We start from the raw sequence: 15,085 nt of genomic DNA, 5'->3' as shown, positions 1-15,085 counted from the left end.
TTTTCTTTAAGCCTCACTAGAGAATTATGAGCTGCTACCACGTTTAAAATATAATAATCCTTTATACATACACAGTATTTTATAGTTTTCAAAGTGTTTTCACACACATTTGCAAATTCCATAGTATAAAAATATGGAATTTGAGGGGTTTTTTAACTTCTTTTGTTGTGTGTTCCTTTCTCAATTTCTTTGCTTTCTCATTTGGTTTGGTATGTTATTTTGCAGCAAAATTTGTTTTTGGGGCATAGCAATATCCATAGTTCATTAGGTGGAACTGAAATCACAAGGTAGTTATGTGAACAAGGTGAGCCACTGAGTACATCACATGGATTCTAAATAACCAGAGTTGTGTGTTCAATGAAGCAGTGTTATGACACTGTGTACTTTTAACCCTTTGTTCTGAACTCAGCCAGCACTTTATTCTAAATAGTTTGTGACAGCAGTTGGCTCCTGTAGTCTGAGGTCAGTGTTTCCTTTTGATTTCAGCATACCTTTTTCTACTTTTACAATATAATTTTTGTTTGTGGCTCTTTATAAATATGAAGTTGTAGACTAAAAGTCATTATTTACAGAAACATATTAACTGACCTAGCAAAGTAATGATAAAATGCAAATAATTTGAAGACAAATAGCTCGCCATATAATAACTATATAATAAAATTTTTTTCTATTCATTTTTTCCCCATGGGTAACAAAAATCTACTTAGTATTATTGCCATTTCCCCTCCTCACCTTGGGAAAAAAAAGAGGAAAACAAAGACTTTGTAGCAAATACGCATAATGAAGCACAATAAATTTTCACATTGCCCATATCCAAAAAATATGTCTAATTCTGTACCATAAATCCATAATTTCTTTTGTCAGGAGGGTGGATAGCATGATTCATCACTGGTCCTCTGGAATCATGGTTGTTACTGCCTTAGTCAGAGAGTTAAGTTTTTCAAAGTTGTTTATCTGTAAAATGTTATTGCTATTATATAATTTGTTATCTTGATTCTGCTAACTTCATTCTACATCAGTTCGTACAAGTCTTCCTAAGCTTCACCAAAACTACCTCTTTCATAATTTCTTACAACACAGTAATATTCAATTATATTCATATACTATAATTTTGTTCAGATATTCCACAATTAATGAGTACTCCCTTAGTTTCCAGTTCTTTACCACCACAAAAAGAGCTGCTAAAATATTTTTGTACATATGAATACTTTTCCTCTTTCTTCAATCTTTTTGGGGTATAGACCTAGGAGTAGTCTTGCTGGATCAAAGGGTATTTCTAGTTTGGCAGTTTGGGGGGCATAATTCCCAACAGTGCATTAATGCACCTGTTTTCTCAAAGCCCCTCCAACATTTGTCATTTTCTTTGTCAACTTTGTCAATTTGATGGGTGTGAGTTGGAACCTCAGAATTGCTTTAATTTTCATTTTTCCAATCATGAGTAATTTTGAGTATTTTAATATGATTGTGGAAAGCCTTGTTTTTTTCCCCCTTAGAAAACTGCTTGTGGGCTTACTTTAGCAGCACATATACTAAAATTGGCACAGCTCTTGCACAAAGGTAACACAAATTTTTGAAGTGTTCTATATTTTTTTTGAAATTTGTTTTGCATGACTATACATATTTGTAATGGAGTTTTTCTTGTCTTCTTAGTGGGTGAGAGATGAAGAAGGAGGAGGGAAAAAATTTGGAACTGAAAATAAAATAAAATTGAATTAAAAAAAAAAGAAAACTACCTGTTCATATCCTTTGATCATTGTCAATTGGAAACTGGCTCTTGTTTTTACAAATTTAAATCTGTTCCTTATGTAGCTTGAAAGTAAGACCCTTATAAGAAAAAACATGTGACACTTTTTTAATAAATTGAAATGTTTGCTGATCTAAATAAGATTGAGTGATGGATATCTGTTAAAGTCTAGCTGGCTTTCAGGCTTTTGGTCCTTTTTTTTTTTTTTCTTTAAGAGATATTTACCTTCGCCTTTTTTCTTCCATCTTTCTAAATTCTGCTTCAGGAAAACAAGAGTTATGAGTATGCTTCTAAAAGCTTTGACTGTTTTTTTCTGAGCACTTTGTCTTAATGTTTACCTGCATTATTAAAATGTCCCTGGTATGTCATTATCTTGTATTTGCTCACTTCATTTCATAAAGTTGGAAGATCAAGGTGGTGGTAGCCATATTGGAGAAGTAAAAGAGCTTGAATGTCATACTAATGTGTAAATATATAACAACAGGGAGAGGTTTTGTGGATGGACAAGTAGCTACCCTGGAGGTTTTGCTCAAGAAGGTACTACACTTGACATAATCTTTCTTCCTCTCATTCATTCTCTGGGTCCAGGTGTCATAAAGTGATAGAAAGTTGGTCAACATTACACAAAGGACTCTAGAGCAATGAGGTCATAAATGATATCCCACTAAAACAGGTTCCATTTTTTAACAAATTGGGGCTCTTAACTGTGTGATAATAGATGACTTAATATAACAGACTCTGTGGTTCAGGGAAATATGATAAATATATTAACTTTGCTCAAATCACTGCTGTTTACAGTTATTATTACTGCTTGTGCATAATTCTAGAGGCAGCTATTTTGAGCAAAAGAAGACGGTGACACTGTCACCATGTATTCTGCATTCAGATTGTTAGAATTCTAGAATTTAGAGCTGAAAGGAATGTTAAAGGTTATTTTTAAGTCTAACGCCATCATTTTAACTTTCAGTAAAAGATTATTCCATTTGTAATGTAATACTGTGAAGGTCTGTTCTGTTTTGATAGAATGGAAGCTTCTTGCCTAGAGCTGGCCCTGGAAGGAGAACGACTGTGTAAAGCAGGAGATTGCCGTGCTGGGGTGTCATTCTTTGAAGCTGCAGTTCAAGTTGGAACTGAAGATCTAAAAACATTAAGTGCTATTTATAGCCAGCTGGGCAATGCCTACTTCTACTTGCATGACTATGCCAAAGCTTTAGAGTATCATCATCATGATCTAACGCTGGCCCGGTAATATCTTCAGATTTTTATATACTCTTCTTGCATTGCCTTTGTTTGAGAAAACTTATTGCCAACATTTAAAAAAATGTATCTACAATTAATTATAGTCCGTATTGCCTTTCTCTGCCTGTCATTTAAAGCCCTTTACAATCAGACTTCCTCCTACCTTTCCAGTGTTATTTCGTATTTCTACCCTTCACACTCTTGACATTCCAGTCAAGTAGACTTCCTAACTCTCTCCTCAGCTCAGTGTTTCTTCTCTCATCTCTGTGACTTTACCCAAACGGTGATAGAATCTTCCTTGACTCCTTTAGAACCTAGTTAATGCATCACTTCCCATACAGAGCTTTTTCTAGTCCTCAAAGTTATTAAGCTCTCTCCCTCTTGAAATTACTTTGTATATAGTTTATATTTATAATTTACATTTTAGGGGTGTATGGGGTACTCAAGAAGGACTAGCACTTCTGGGGTGAGGGCTTGCCGAGCCATTTTCAGGGCTGCTCGTCCACCTTTGGTGTCCACCTGTCACCCAACTCTGACCTACGGCTCCAATAAATCGTACCATGTGCAACAGCTGCACCCTGGTAAAACCATTTTGGCAGATTGAGAGTAACTGTCAATGAATTAGGGGGATGTCTACTCCAAGCATGTAAAGACTTCCCCTGGCAGAATGGGCAGATGAGAACAATTTGTCCCATTGTCCATGAAGGTGGCTGTGGCAGGTACTATGGAGTACTTAGAGCTTAGTCAGATATTGAAGATACCAAGGTCATCCTCTGTATCCCACGCTTCACTAGTCGTCCTGATTTTGTCTTGCCACTGGACTTCAATGACTTTGGAAGAGAGAGTAAGGCTGACAACTTTGTGCAACTCTGCCTCACTTAAATCCTGTTCACCCACGAGTCAAGACATCACCCTGTGATGTCACTGGTAATCTTTGAAAAACAAAGGACAAACAACAGCATTTTCTTACCAGTGTACGTGTTGTTTTCCTCCTATGTGGTCAATCAGGAATCATTTATTAAGTACTTGGGTGCCATGCACTGTTCTAGGCACTGGAGATGCAGAGACAAAATGGAATCATCTCTGTCCTCAAGGAGCTTACAATCTATAGGGGAAGATAATATATACATATAAACATATATAGAGAATAAATGCAAACTAAATTGAAGTCATTTGGGAAGGGAGGACACTAGAATTTGGAGTCAGAGGAAGTTTTATGTGCAAGGTGGAGCTTGAGCTGAATCTTGATAGAAATGGATTCTGCTAGGCAGAGGCAAGGAAGGAGTGAATCCCAGATATTGAAAATGGTCAGATGGCAGGCAGTGTATCATGGGTAAGGAATAGCAAGAACAGTTTGACTAGACTGTTAAGTGTGAGAAAGGGGATGGTAATGTATAATGAGTCTGGAAGGGGAGATTAGAGCCAGATTGTGAAGGGCTTTAAAAAGCAAAGGTCTTTCAGTTTTATCCTAGGGATAAATAGGTTGCCACTAGCATTTGAGATAGGGGAGTCATATAGTTAGAACTTATACTTGAATTTCTTTTGGTAGCCATGTAGACAATGAATTGGAGGTGATGTGGCATATGAGGCACAAGTCCAATTAGGAGGACATTGTAGTAGTCCAGAATTGCTCTCAAGGCCTTTGTCTTCCCAGTGCCTAGCCCATAGGCACTTAATGATGTTTATTGGTTTGAATTGAGTTCTAGTTCTAAGGCTTCATTGTATAGCTAAAACTTTATTTTGCTTGAATGCTATAAAAATGGATGTAAATTAAGTTTAACTAAAAAAATATAGAGGCAGCATGGTAAAGTGAATAGAGAGCCAACCTTGGAGTCAGGAAAACCTGGGTTTAGGTAACCCTGAGCAAGTGACTTAACCTCTCAGTGCTCTGAACAACTCTCTAAGAGAAGATGCAATCCTGCATTGGTTGAAGTAGTTTCCTCACCCAGAAGTTCCCTACAAAAGATATCCCAGGTCCAGTCTCTTTTGCTGTCCTAAAGAAATATGAGATGGCCCATTTAAAACAAATCTTATGACTTTAATGAATTTTAAAAATGAAAACCACCTACTTATACTGTTGCTATGTTCTCATCTTTTACTGTTGGCCTTCCCTAACCTTTCTTAATTCTAGTACTTTCCCTCTGTTAATTATTTCCTATTTTTCATGTCAACTCCCCCATTATATTGGAAGCTCCTTGAAGGCAAGAATTGTCTTTTGCTTCTTTTTGTCTCCCTAGTGCTTAGCACAGTGTCTTGCATATAGTAGGCATTTAATATTGATTGACTTTTTTTCACTGTATGAGGATTTATCCTCTGGAAAGCAAAATATTTTGCTCTAAATTCTCTGATTCTACTCTTATTTGAAAGGAACAGATTTTACAGATGAAAGCACTGATTTTGAAATAGTTTGACATACCTTCCTATAATTTCAGGACCATTGGAGACCAATTAGGTGAAGCTAAAGCCAGTGGTAACCTGGGAAATACCTTAAAAGTTCTTGGCAACTTTGATGAAGCTATAGTTTGCTGTCAGAGGCACCTAGATATCTCCAGAGAACTTGATGATAAGGTAAAATTGAAATATTAAATGGTTTGGTGCAGTGGAAAGTGTTCTGGATTTGGAGTTAGTGGATCTGGGTTTGGATCCTGGCTGTTACCACTTCTGCAACCTTGAGCAAGTCATTTAACCTCTCTGAGCCTCAGTTTCCTCCTCTATAAAAAAAGGTGGTAGAGTGTGATGACAAATAAGATCCCTTCCCAGCCTAAAATTAACAATTCAAAACTTGCTAATAAGAGATCATATCATATTTTCACTCACCTGAAACTTAATAGTAAAGAAAATATTTGAAAAGATCCATGGATGCTAAAGAGATTATTTTCCTTAGCTATTTCTTAGCTATTATTTCCTTAACTATCAGCTATTTCCTTAGCTATTATATTTCCGTAGCTGGTTTATGAAAATTAGTTACTTTCTTAATCGATAAATAGTAAAATAGGCAGTTTTTTGAGGAAGAAATCCAAGTTAAAAAGAACCCTATGAAAAAGTGTCATAAATTACTAACAATTAGAGAGATACAAATTGAAGCAACTCTTATACTGCACTTCACTCACACTCATCAGATTGGCAAAGTTAACCGAAAAAAGGAAAACGACAAATGTTGGAGGAGCGTCAGGAAAACAGACACGTTAACATACTTCTGGATCTATAAATTAGTAGTCATTTTGGAAGGCAATACTTTGACCCAGCAATACCACTACTAGGCTTATACCCCAAAGAGATGAAAGGAAGAGGAAAAGGACTTATGTGTGCAAAAATATTTTAGCAGCTCTTTTTGTTGTGGGAAAAAAAAAACTGGAAACTAAGAGGCAGTCCTTCAGTTGAGGAATGGCTGAACAAATTGAGGTATATAAATGCGATGGAATACTATCGTGCTTTAAAATGATGAGAGAGATGATTTTCAAGATACCTCAGAAGATATATATGAATTGATGCAGAGTGAAGTCAGCACAGTCAGGAGTACAATTTATGCAGTAATAACTCTGTGAAGTCAAACAACTCTGAAAGACTCAATCAAGGCAATCACCAATCCTGATTCCACAGTACTGATGCATACTACCCACCTCCAGGCTGAGATAGACTCGGGGCAAAATGAGACATACAGTTTTGGACGTGGCCAATGTAGAAATTTGCTTTGCTTGACTGTACATATTTGCTACAAGGTGTTTTGTTTTTTTTCCCCTCTCAGGGGATAGGAGGGAGAGAAAATAAATACTTGTTTTACTCTCTTGTGACTTACAAGTTAAGAACATTTCTATATTATGCTTATTCTAATAGCTGGCTCATAATTTTTAAATGTAACCAATTTGTTGGCATCCCAATTTAGGTTGGGGAAGCAAGAGCACTTTATAACCTTGGAAATGTGTACCACTCTAAAGGAAAAAGTGTCGGCTGTCCTGGCTCTCATGACCCAGGAGAGTTTCCAGAAGAGGTGAAAACTGCTTTGCAGAAAGCAGCAGATTATTATGAGTGAGTAGCCATGGCCCGCTCTTCCTCCTCCTCCTTTTCTTCTTCCCCTTTTTCCTCCTCCTCTTTCTCTTCCTTCTCATTGCTACTCACATGTCACCTTCCTTAAGTCCTGAATCATATGTAGTAGGCACTGACCTGGGTGATTCCTGGAAGGCAGGCAAAAACTTTAAGAATAGAACTACTAAAGAGGCAAAAATAAATTATGAGAAAAGTCCTATGAGAAAAGTTTGTTGGTTTTTTTTTTTTACTCCTTTGACACCTTAAAGTGGACCAGTGCCACCTATTGGCAAATATTGGTAATGTCCTGGATTTTAATATAAAGTAGCTTCATCTGCATACGCAGAAAAGTAGACTTTTGCTAAAGGTAATAGGTATGTCATGCTATAAAAAAGTGGGTAGTTGATAAAAAATAATAATTTTTTACATTTTCCATATTTCTTTTACTTTATTGTTGAAGAGTCAGATTCCTACTGTAATCATGGATATTCACCACCTTTCACAATTTGTTAACTAGATCATAGTTTTACAGAATTCTTTAGCTGGAAGAGAGCTAAAGAAACAAGTCAGCATTCTTTTGTACTTAGCTTGTCAAAAACGTGGAGTATTTTAGCATATTACTTTTATTAGAATTAAAGTTTTAATCTAAGCAAAACCAAGTATTTACAATTGTATTTCTTCATAATTTTTATTGTCCTTTAGGGAAAATCTATCAATAGTGACTGCATTAGGGGACCGAGCAGCCCAGGGGCGTGCCTTTGGGAATCTCGGAAATACACATTACCTTCTTGGCAACTTCAGAGATGCTGTTGTGTCCCATGAGCAGGTATGATGGTGGAATGTCCTGAAGCAATGTTGGTTTTTTCCACCTGAATTGTAATCAAATCACTTATTTTTTCTCATTTTATAACTGTGGACTTTAAGATGGAGAGACAGATTTTTACTTTCTTCATGTCTAATTAGAATTTTCTATTTCAGCGCCTCTTGATTGCAAAAGAGTTTGGAGATAAAGCTGCTGAGAGAAGAGCATATAGCAACCTTGGAAATGCATATATATTCCTTAGTGAATTTGAAACTGCTGCAGATTACTACAAGTTAGTACAATACTTCTGTCGATTAATGCAAAACGAATAGTTTGTGAACTTATAAATTTTGTAATTTTTCTAAGATATAGGAGTTTAGATTTTTATGTTTATTCGGGTATCAATGGTTTCAGGATCTCTTCTTACAAAATAACAGTGTCATTGTTCAGTTGTTTCAGTGGTATTTTCATGATTGGGCTACATAGCGTTGAAGGCTACAGGGCTCTGCTGTGAAGTGAATGCTATGTGTCAATCAAACAAGGTATGACCCCACAGTGATGAGGGCCTGTTTCAGATTTCCTTTTTAAGTTAAACGTATTAGAACTTTTACACATAGCTGAGTGGGGCTCCTTTAGAGCTTTTGTTGGAGGTTGATGCTGTTGTTGATCAGAACAGTTCTGAAACTCATTTGGAATTTCTTTCAGATCCTTTTAATGAGCTATACCAGGAAATCTATGAAATTGTGAAGTAACACTGTTGTGATAGCTTAGCACCCTAGGGATGGGGCTGAAGAGCAAAGACTGTCACTCAGCTTGGTCTCACCTACCTCTCCTCATTCACCAGATTTGACCTAGAAAAGACTTTTAGCTAGTGCCAAAAATGAAATCCACCGCCAATGATTGGCCATCACCGAGAATATTCAGAAGAATGTGCTGCAGGTTCTGAAGACTGTTCCAAAAGAGAAATTCCAAAAGTATTTAGACTGTCACTTTCCATGGTGATTGCTTTGAAGGGGATACAACCCATATGTGTCTAACAATATTTTTAAGAATCACCCTTGGCTCTTACAATGAGTCACATTTAATAATTATGTTTCTGCTATGTGGGAAATAAACTTATTTTATAACGAAGAACTTATTTAAGATCAAATCAAAAATCATGAACACTGATGATGATGACATTTGATTTGTAAAATTTAGTTATGTTTTCATGTGGAAATATGCTTGTCTTAATCATAATCACCTATTTTATTTAGAAATTATGAGTCTTAATATTAGTCTTAATTAACTAAGCATTTTAATCTTGGCAAAATTTAAGCAAACAATAAAGTTGAATTAGATGAACTAGAAATAACCTCTTAATAGTCACCAAAATAAGCACAATATCAAAAATACATAAATGCTGAAAGTTAATATACTAATCATTACAATTTCTTGATCTTATACATTAGCACCCTTTTCACATTTTTGTAGCTGTAAAATAGTATCTTCATTGTTATTCCATAGTCTGAATTTGCCATTTTAGTTTATTTTCTTGTTTTCTGCTTAACCTCTTCATTTAATGATCTTTATTGTGTATGTTAAAAGCTTCAGACAGAGTGCAGAATTTTTTACTTAAGAGTTTTATAATTGTGGTATTGTAATTTATAATGAATCATAGTTATTTTACAATGAACTTTCCTTGATTTCAGGAAAACACTACAATTGGCCCGGCAGCTTAAAGATAGAGCTGTAGAAGCACAGTCTTGTTATAGCCTTGGAAACACTTATACTTTACTGCAGGACTATGAAAAGGCCATTGATTATCACCTGAAACACCTTACTATAGCTCAAGAACTGAATGATAGGTAAAAATGATCAACTTGTTTACTGTAGCTTTGGTAAAATATATTAGATAATTAACCCAGAAACCTTTATTTTAATGCTTTAGAAGCATTGCTCATTTTAAATTTGCTTCTTTAATAAATGAAGCTTTGAGCTCCAGTTTCCTTGGGTGTATTGATACTTCAGTAATATGTCATTGTAGTAGTAATATGTGATATAGTGTGTTCCTTGAATGAAAGAATAAATAAACCCAAAGTATTCCTTTTTTTTTTTTTTTGGTGAGGCAGTTTGGGTTAAGTGACTTGCCCAGGGTCACACAGCTGGTAAGTGTCAAGTGTCTGAGGCTGGATTTGAACTCAGATCCTCCTGACTCCAGGTCCAGTGCTCTATCCGTTGTGCCACCTAGCTGCCCCAACCCAAAGTATTCTTGATGTCTTAAAGTACTGCCAGGTAATCCTGACCTTGTGTATTAGAAAGCTTCATTTTGGAACCATAAATGTTTGTTTGGATTATGTTGCAGAATTGGAGAAGGAAGAGCTTGCTGGAGTTTAGGAAATGCCTACACAGCGTTAGGAAATCATGATCAAGCCATGCATTTTGCTGAGAAGCACTTGGAAATTTCAAGAGAAGTAAGAAACTATAAAACTTCCCTATGAAACTGCTATTTTGACTTTGACTCATGGAGGGGGGATGGGGAGGAGGAACACATTTCTTCCTCATTCCCTTGCCCAAGCTGCTTTAGCATTGCTGATGAGTTTGTTAATTGTGTGATACCCATTTGAGAAGATTAAACGTTTTGACCTTTTAAGGTTTTGACTCATCAACCATTTTAGGCAAGATAATATGTGGAAGATGAACATTCGTTAAAGATAAAAAACACTGTTGAACCCTGCTGTTCTTTCATCTGCCCAATCCTGAAGTGTTCTTCTTTTTCCAGAAGTATGCTCTGCTGAAATTAACTTATCAAAGAGAAAACAGATAGTAGGAAGGACACTGTAGTAGGATGCTTAAGTCTTGGGTCTGGTTTCAGCTCCTGCACTTGCTAGTTTTGTGATATTGGGCAAGTCATTTAGTCTTTTGGTTGTTATTCAGTCATTTCAGTTGTGTCTCACTCTTTGTGACCCCATTTGGGGTTTTCTTGGCAACGATACTGGAGTGGTTTGCCGTTTCCTTCTCCAGCTCATTTTACAGGTTTGGAAACGGAGGCAAACAAGGTTAAGGGACTTGCCCACGGTCACAACAGCTAGTAAGTGTCTGAGGCTAGAATTGAATTCAGGAAGATAAGTCTGCCTGACTCCAAGCCTGGCCCTCATCCACTGTGCCATTTAGCCTTATTGAGTCTTAATTTCTTTATCCACTCAGACCCAGTAGACATTTTATTCAGTACCTGTGGTATGCAAGAGTTCAAAAACAGGTCAAACAAAAAGCAGTCCCTGTCTTCAAGGAGTTTGCACTCTATTTGGGGAGGGGCATTTAGTCTGTGTACAGATCACACTCAGACACCCTAGATACAGATGTAAACATATTTCTATCTCTGTATATCTGTGTGTAGATAAATGTATGTATAGTATATGTGTGTATATAGATAGATACAATTGAGAGGCATCATGATGTGCATTTGGGCTTGAGGTCAGGAACACCTGGGTTCAAATCTCGGGGCATTGAGGTGATAAATGATATGCCAGAGATGTCCTAGGTGGGACTTAGACCTTTCAGGTATCAGAAGTAGTTTGAAAAGGGAATATCTGGAATAGCCACTAAGGGGTCCATTCGGGAAGAATAAGAAATTGTCGTGTACCAGCAAAGTCCCGGTTGACACGTGAATTTCTGATAGTCCTAACTAACCCGTTTGGGTGACTTCCTGCAGCATCATGCCAGTAGAAACAGAGAAGGGGATAGTGAGGATAACTCGGGGTTGGGGATGCCCATCATTAGTGTCAACAGGGCCAGGGATTTAGGAGGAGAGGATTTGATGAACTCTAAGGTCAGGCTTTTTCAAGGGAGAAAAGTGAGTGCAGAGCAGGGGTGATGGATCAGAAGTGACTAGAAATCTCAGTGAGACTGAAGGAGAAATGAGGGTAGAGACAGAAGTAGAACAAGTTGTGGTTGGAGAGAGGAGTTTCAGAATTCTGGGTCATGGAATAGAAGACTAGTGGTTGGGAAGGTGAGATGAGGGGGTGGGGTCGAGTAGATGTCAAAGTGGGCTGCTTCTCGGACGTAAAGGGGTTGATAAATTTAAAGGACAACGTGTTCAAGAGATCCTCCGCATCTATACTGAAGTTCCTAAGTGTGAGGGCAGGGGATGTGGTGGAGGGGGGAGACTGAGTCAGGGACCAACCTACTTATGATGTGCCTTGGGTTTGGTAGGTAACTGCAGTCAGGATCTAGATAGGAAGGGAGAGGTGGATAAAATGGACCTGAGGAAGGGAGTGAGAGAGTAGCAGATGGAGTGACTAGTAGCAGCAGTGAAGTGTAAGAAAATTTCCCCAACTCAGGTCTGAGGCACTGGGGAGAATTTATTGAGGCACTGGAGAGGGTAGTCCAAGGATTCATTGTCTTTTGGGGGAAGCCACATTTCTGTGAATGCAAGGAGATGGAAGAAGTGGAAGAAAAAGAAGAAATCTGGGCCCAAGGAAATTGTGTTAATGATGGGATAGAAGCTCTGTAGGGCACAGTGGAATAGAAGGGCAGGGTGGCATAGGGACTTGGGAGGAGTAGGGCAAAGGTGGTAGGGAATGAAGGATTGGGAAGTGGTGGCAGGAGAAGAGAATTTTTGTGTAATCTTGAAAATAAGAATATTGGGACATTGGACTTACTTTCTTATCCAGAGTTTGGTTCTGTTTTTTATTTTCATAATAAATAATTCTTTTAATAATCCTTCAGATTATACTATTTTTAGTAAGTGTAGAAAGTAGTATATTTACTTTAGATTACTAACCAGTTGGAATTCTGTCAAATTATTGACCCTTCAAATAATCAAAAATGTATTCTTAATCTTTAACATTCCTAAAATTGAAGTACTTATTGGTTGTAGATTGGGGACAGAAGTGGTGAGCTAACAGCTAGGCTGAATCTTTCGGATCTTCAAATGGTGCTTGGTCTCAGCTATAGCACAAATAATTCAATGATGTCTGAAAACAATGAAATTGACAACTTGTGTGGTAAGTGCATTTTTTTCTTAAACTGGTTTTGTTATTATTTGGAATTATATGTGTGTCTGTGTTTATATATGCAAGTGTAAGATCATGAAAGTTTGAAGCTTATGTTTTCCACATTATGAATTTTAATGCTTAGCAGGATTATTTTTGCTTCTGAATATAAGACGCAACATTTTCACGAATTCAAAATCTGCTTAAGTTCCCTATTTACATAGATGTGACTTTTTTTACCTGACTTGCTTTTATCAGTATCGGTGTCAAATCATTATTACTGTATTTATTTATTTATTTGTTTTTATATGAGGCAGTTGGGGTTAAGTGACTTGCCCAGAGTCACACAGTTAGTGAGTGTTATGTGTCTGAGGTTGAATTTGAACTCAGGTTCTCCTGACTTCAGGGCTGGTGCTGTATCCACTGCACCACCTAGCTGCCCCATTATTACTGTATTTAAAAAAAAAATTTATTTTATAGTACATTATATGATTGAGTTGTTTTGGTTTCTTTTTTTTCCTAATCCTTGTTTCCCTTTTCACTTCTAAAATACACAATGTGAGAATTTTATTATTGCTTTAAGATGTTTGAATTGTATAATCCCTTTTCCCCCCAGGGAATCTAGGAAAGTTCTAGTTGCTAAATGATTTGGCTAACATTAAAACTCTTAGGGGGAAAAAAAAAACCTTATCATTTTTATGTATTAAAATTATTGAAAAGATCTGTTCATGAAGACAAGTTCAGCATCACATTTATTAAGTACCATCTGTGTGTTGTTGTGTTCAAGATATTTCACAAAGAAGCATTAAGAACAATTTAGATTCAATCCCCTCCAAGTTCAAGGAAGGAACAATCACTTGGGAAAATATATTGTAAACTTTAAAATTACTGAAACTTAGGACTTTTTCTCCTAATTCCTTTCCCCTCTGAATTATCTCCTGTTTTTTGCTCTATTGCTTTTTTTTTTTTGCTACTTTTAGCTACTTGCATGTCTTCACATCATCTGTTACTTTCCATTTTTTTTTTTACAAGGTTTTTTTTATTATCTTCTATTGAGTTCTTTTTAGCTGCATTCATGTCTTTAAATCTTCCTTGGACTTCATCTCAGAATTCAAATTTTTAAAATTTCTCTAGAATATCTATTATTCAGTTAAATGTATCTTTCATAATTTCTCATTTTGTTTCTTATGCTGGCTCCATGTTCATTTCTCTTTGATTTCCCCTCTATTTCATTAAATATGTTTCTTTCCTCAGAGTTTTTCTCTAATCTATTCTTTGTCATTTTGGTGAATTCTGTGTTCCTGTTTCTTTTTGGAATTTCTATAGCTATTTCCATCTTCTTAGAAGTATCCCAGTATCCTTTTCTTTAGTTTAGTGCATATATAGTTTCAGTCAATTACAAGCATTTATTAAGTGCTTGCTATGTTCTTAGCATTGTATGAAGTGTTGAAGTTTTAAAAAGGCAAAAACCCTGTTCCTGCTCCCAGGGTCTTACATTCTAATGGGGGAGACAACATTTAAATGACTGTGTAGATATAAGATACGTACAGAATAGACAGAAAAATAATCTCATGAGGAAGGCACTAGCAGTCAGGGGACCAGGAACAACCTTCCGCAGAAGATGGGATTTGAGCTGTTGGGGTTGGTGGGCTGAGGATTCCAGCGTGGGGGGACAGCTGTTGGAAGAAGGTGGGAAATGGAAGGTCCTGTGTGAGGAATAGCAAGTAGACTTGTGAAGCTGGATCACAGAGGGTGTGGAAGGGGATAAAGTGTAAGAAGATTGGAGGGAGGGTGGGGCAAGGCTGTGAAGGGCTTTCCATGCCAAACAGAGCACCTTGTACTGATCCTGGAGGTAAGAGAAGGACTATTCTAATAGTCTAGGTGAGAGGTGAAGTATGTGGAGAGAAGGGGAGATACATGAGAGAATCTGTAAAGACAGAAGCCAGACTTTGTTACAGATTTAGATACATCAGAGAAAGGTTGTCCATATGGGTGACGGGCTTAAATGAGATCCTATTTCTACAGCGCTCTGTAATATGTGCCCTGGCATATGCTTTATAAATCCTTCCTTCCTTCCATTAACAATAAAAGGAAAATTGGGAAGAGGGGAGGATTTGGGTGGAAAGATAAGAGTTCTATAGATATGTTAAGTTTGAGATACCTACAGGAGATCCCAATTCAACATGTCCAATTGTAGCTGATGATTTGTGACTCAAGGTCAGGGAAGAGACTAGGGCTGGACATGAAAATCTGGGGATTGTCTGTAAAGAGATGACAGTTAAACTCTTGGGAACTAATGGAATG

The 15,085-nt window shown here is 36.9% G+C and overlaps 1 protein-coding gene across 2 annotated transcripts in view; it reads left to right on the top strand.

Moving 5' to 3' along the window:
• The window catches only part of GPSM2 (G protein signaling modulator 2), a 54,332-nt gene that overhangs the window by 28,908 nt on the left and 10,339 nt on the right, over positions 1-15,085 (top strand). For both annotated transcript variants that reach the window (XM_027856797.1, XM_027856798.1), the window contains 8 exons: positions 2,768-2,989; positions 5,416-5,551; positions 6,867-7,009; positions 7,709-7,832; positions 7,985-8,100; positions 9,500-9,655; positions 10,153-10,261; positions 12,667-12,793. In XM_027856797.1, the coding sequence (XP_027712598.1) occupies positions 2,768-2,989; positions 5,416-5,551; positions 6,867-7,009; positions 7,709-7,832; positions 7,985-8,100; positions 9,500-9,655; positions 10,153-10,261; positions 12,667-12,793 (1,133 nt within the window). The remainder of the gene's footprint in view (positions 1-2,767; positions 2,990-5,415; positions 5,552-6,866; positions 7,010-7,708; positions 7,833-7,984; positions 8,101-9,499; positions 9,656-10,152; positions 10,262-12,666; positions 12,794-15,085) is intronic.

The sequence above is a fragment of the Vombatus ursinus genome, unplaced genomic scaffold (assembly GCF_900497805.2).
Source record: "Vombatus ursinus unplaced genomic scaffold, bare-nosed wombat genome assembly UNPS02011613.1, whole genome shotgun sequence".
Taxonomy (NCBI): Eukaryota; Metazoa; Chordata; class Mammalia; order Diprotodontia; family Vombatidae; genus Vombatus; species Vombatus ursinus.
This window is presented reverse-complemented; position numbering and strand designations above follow the sequence as displayed.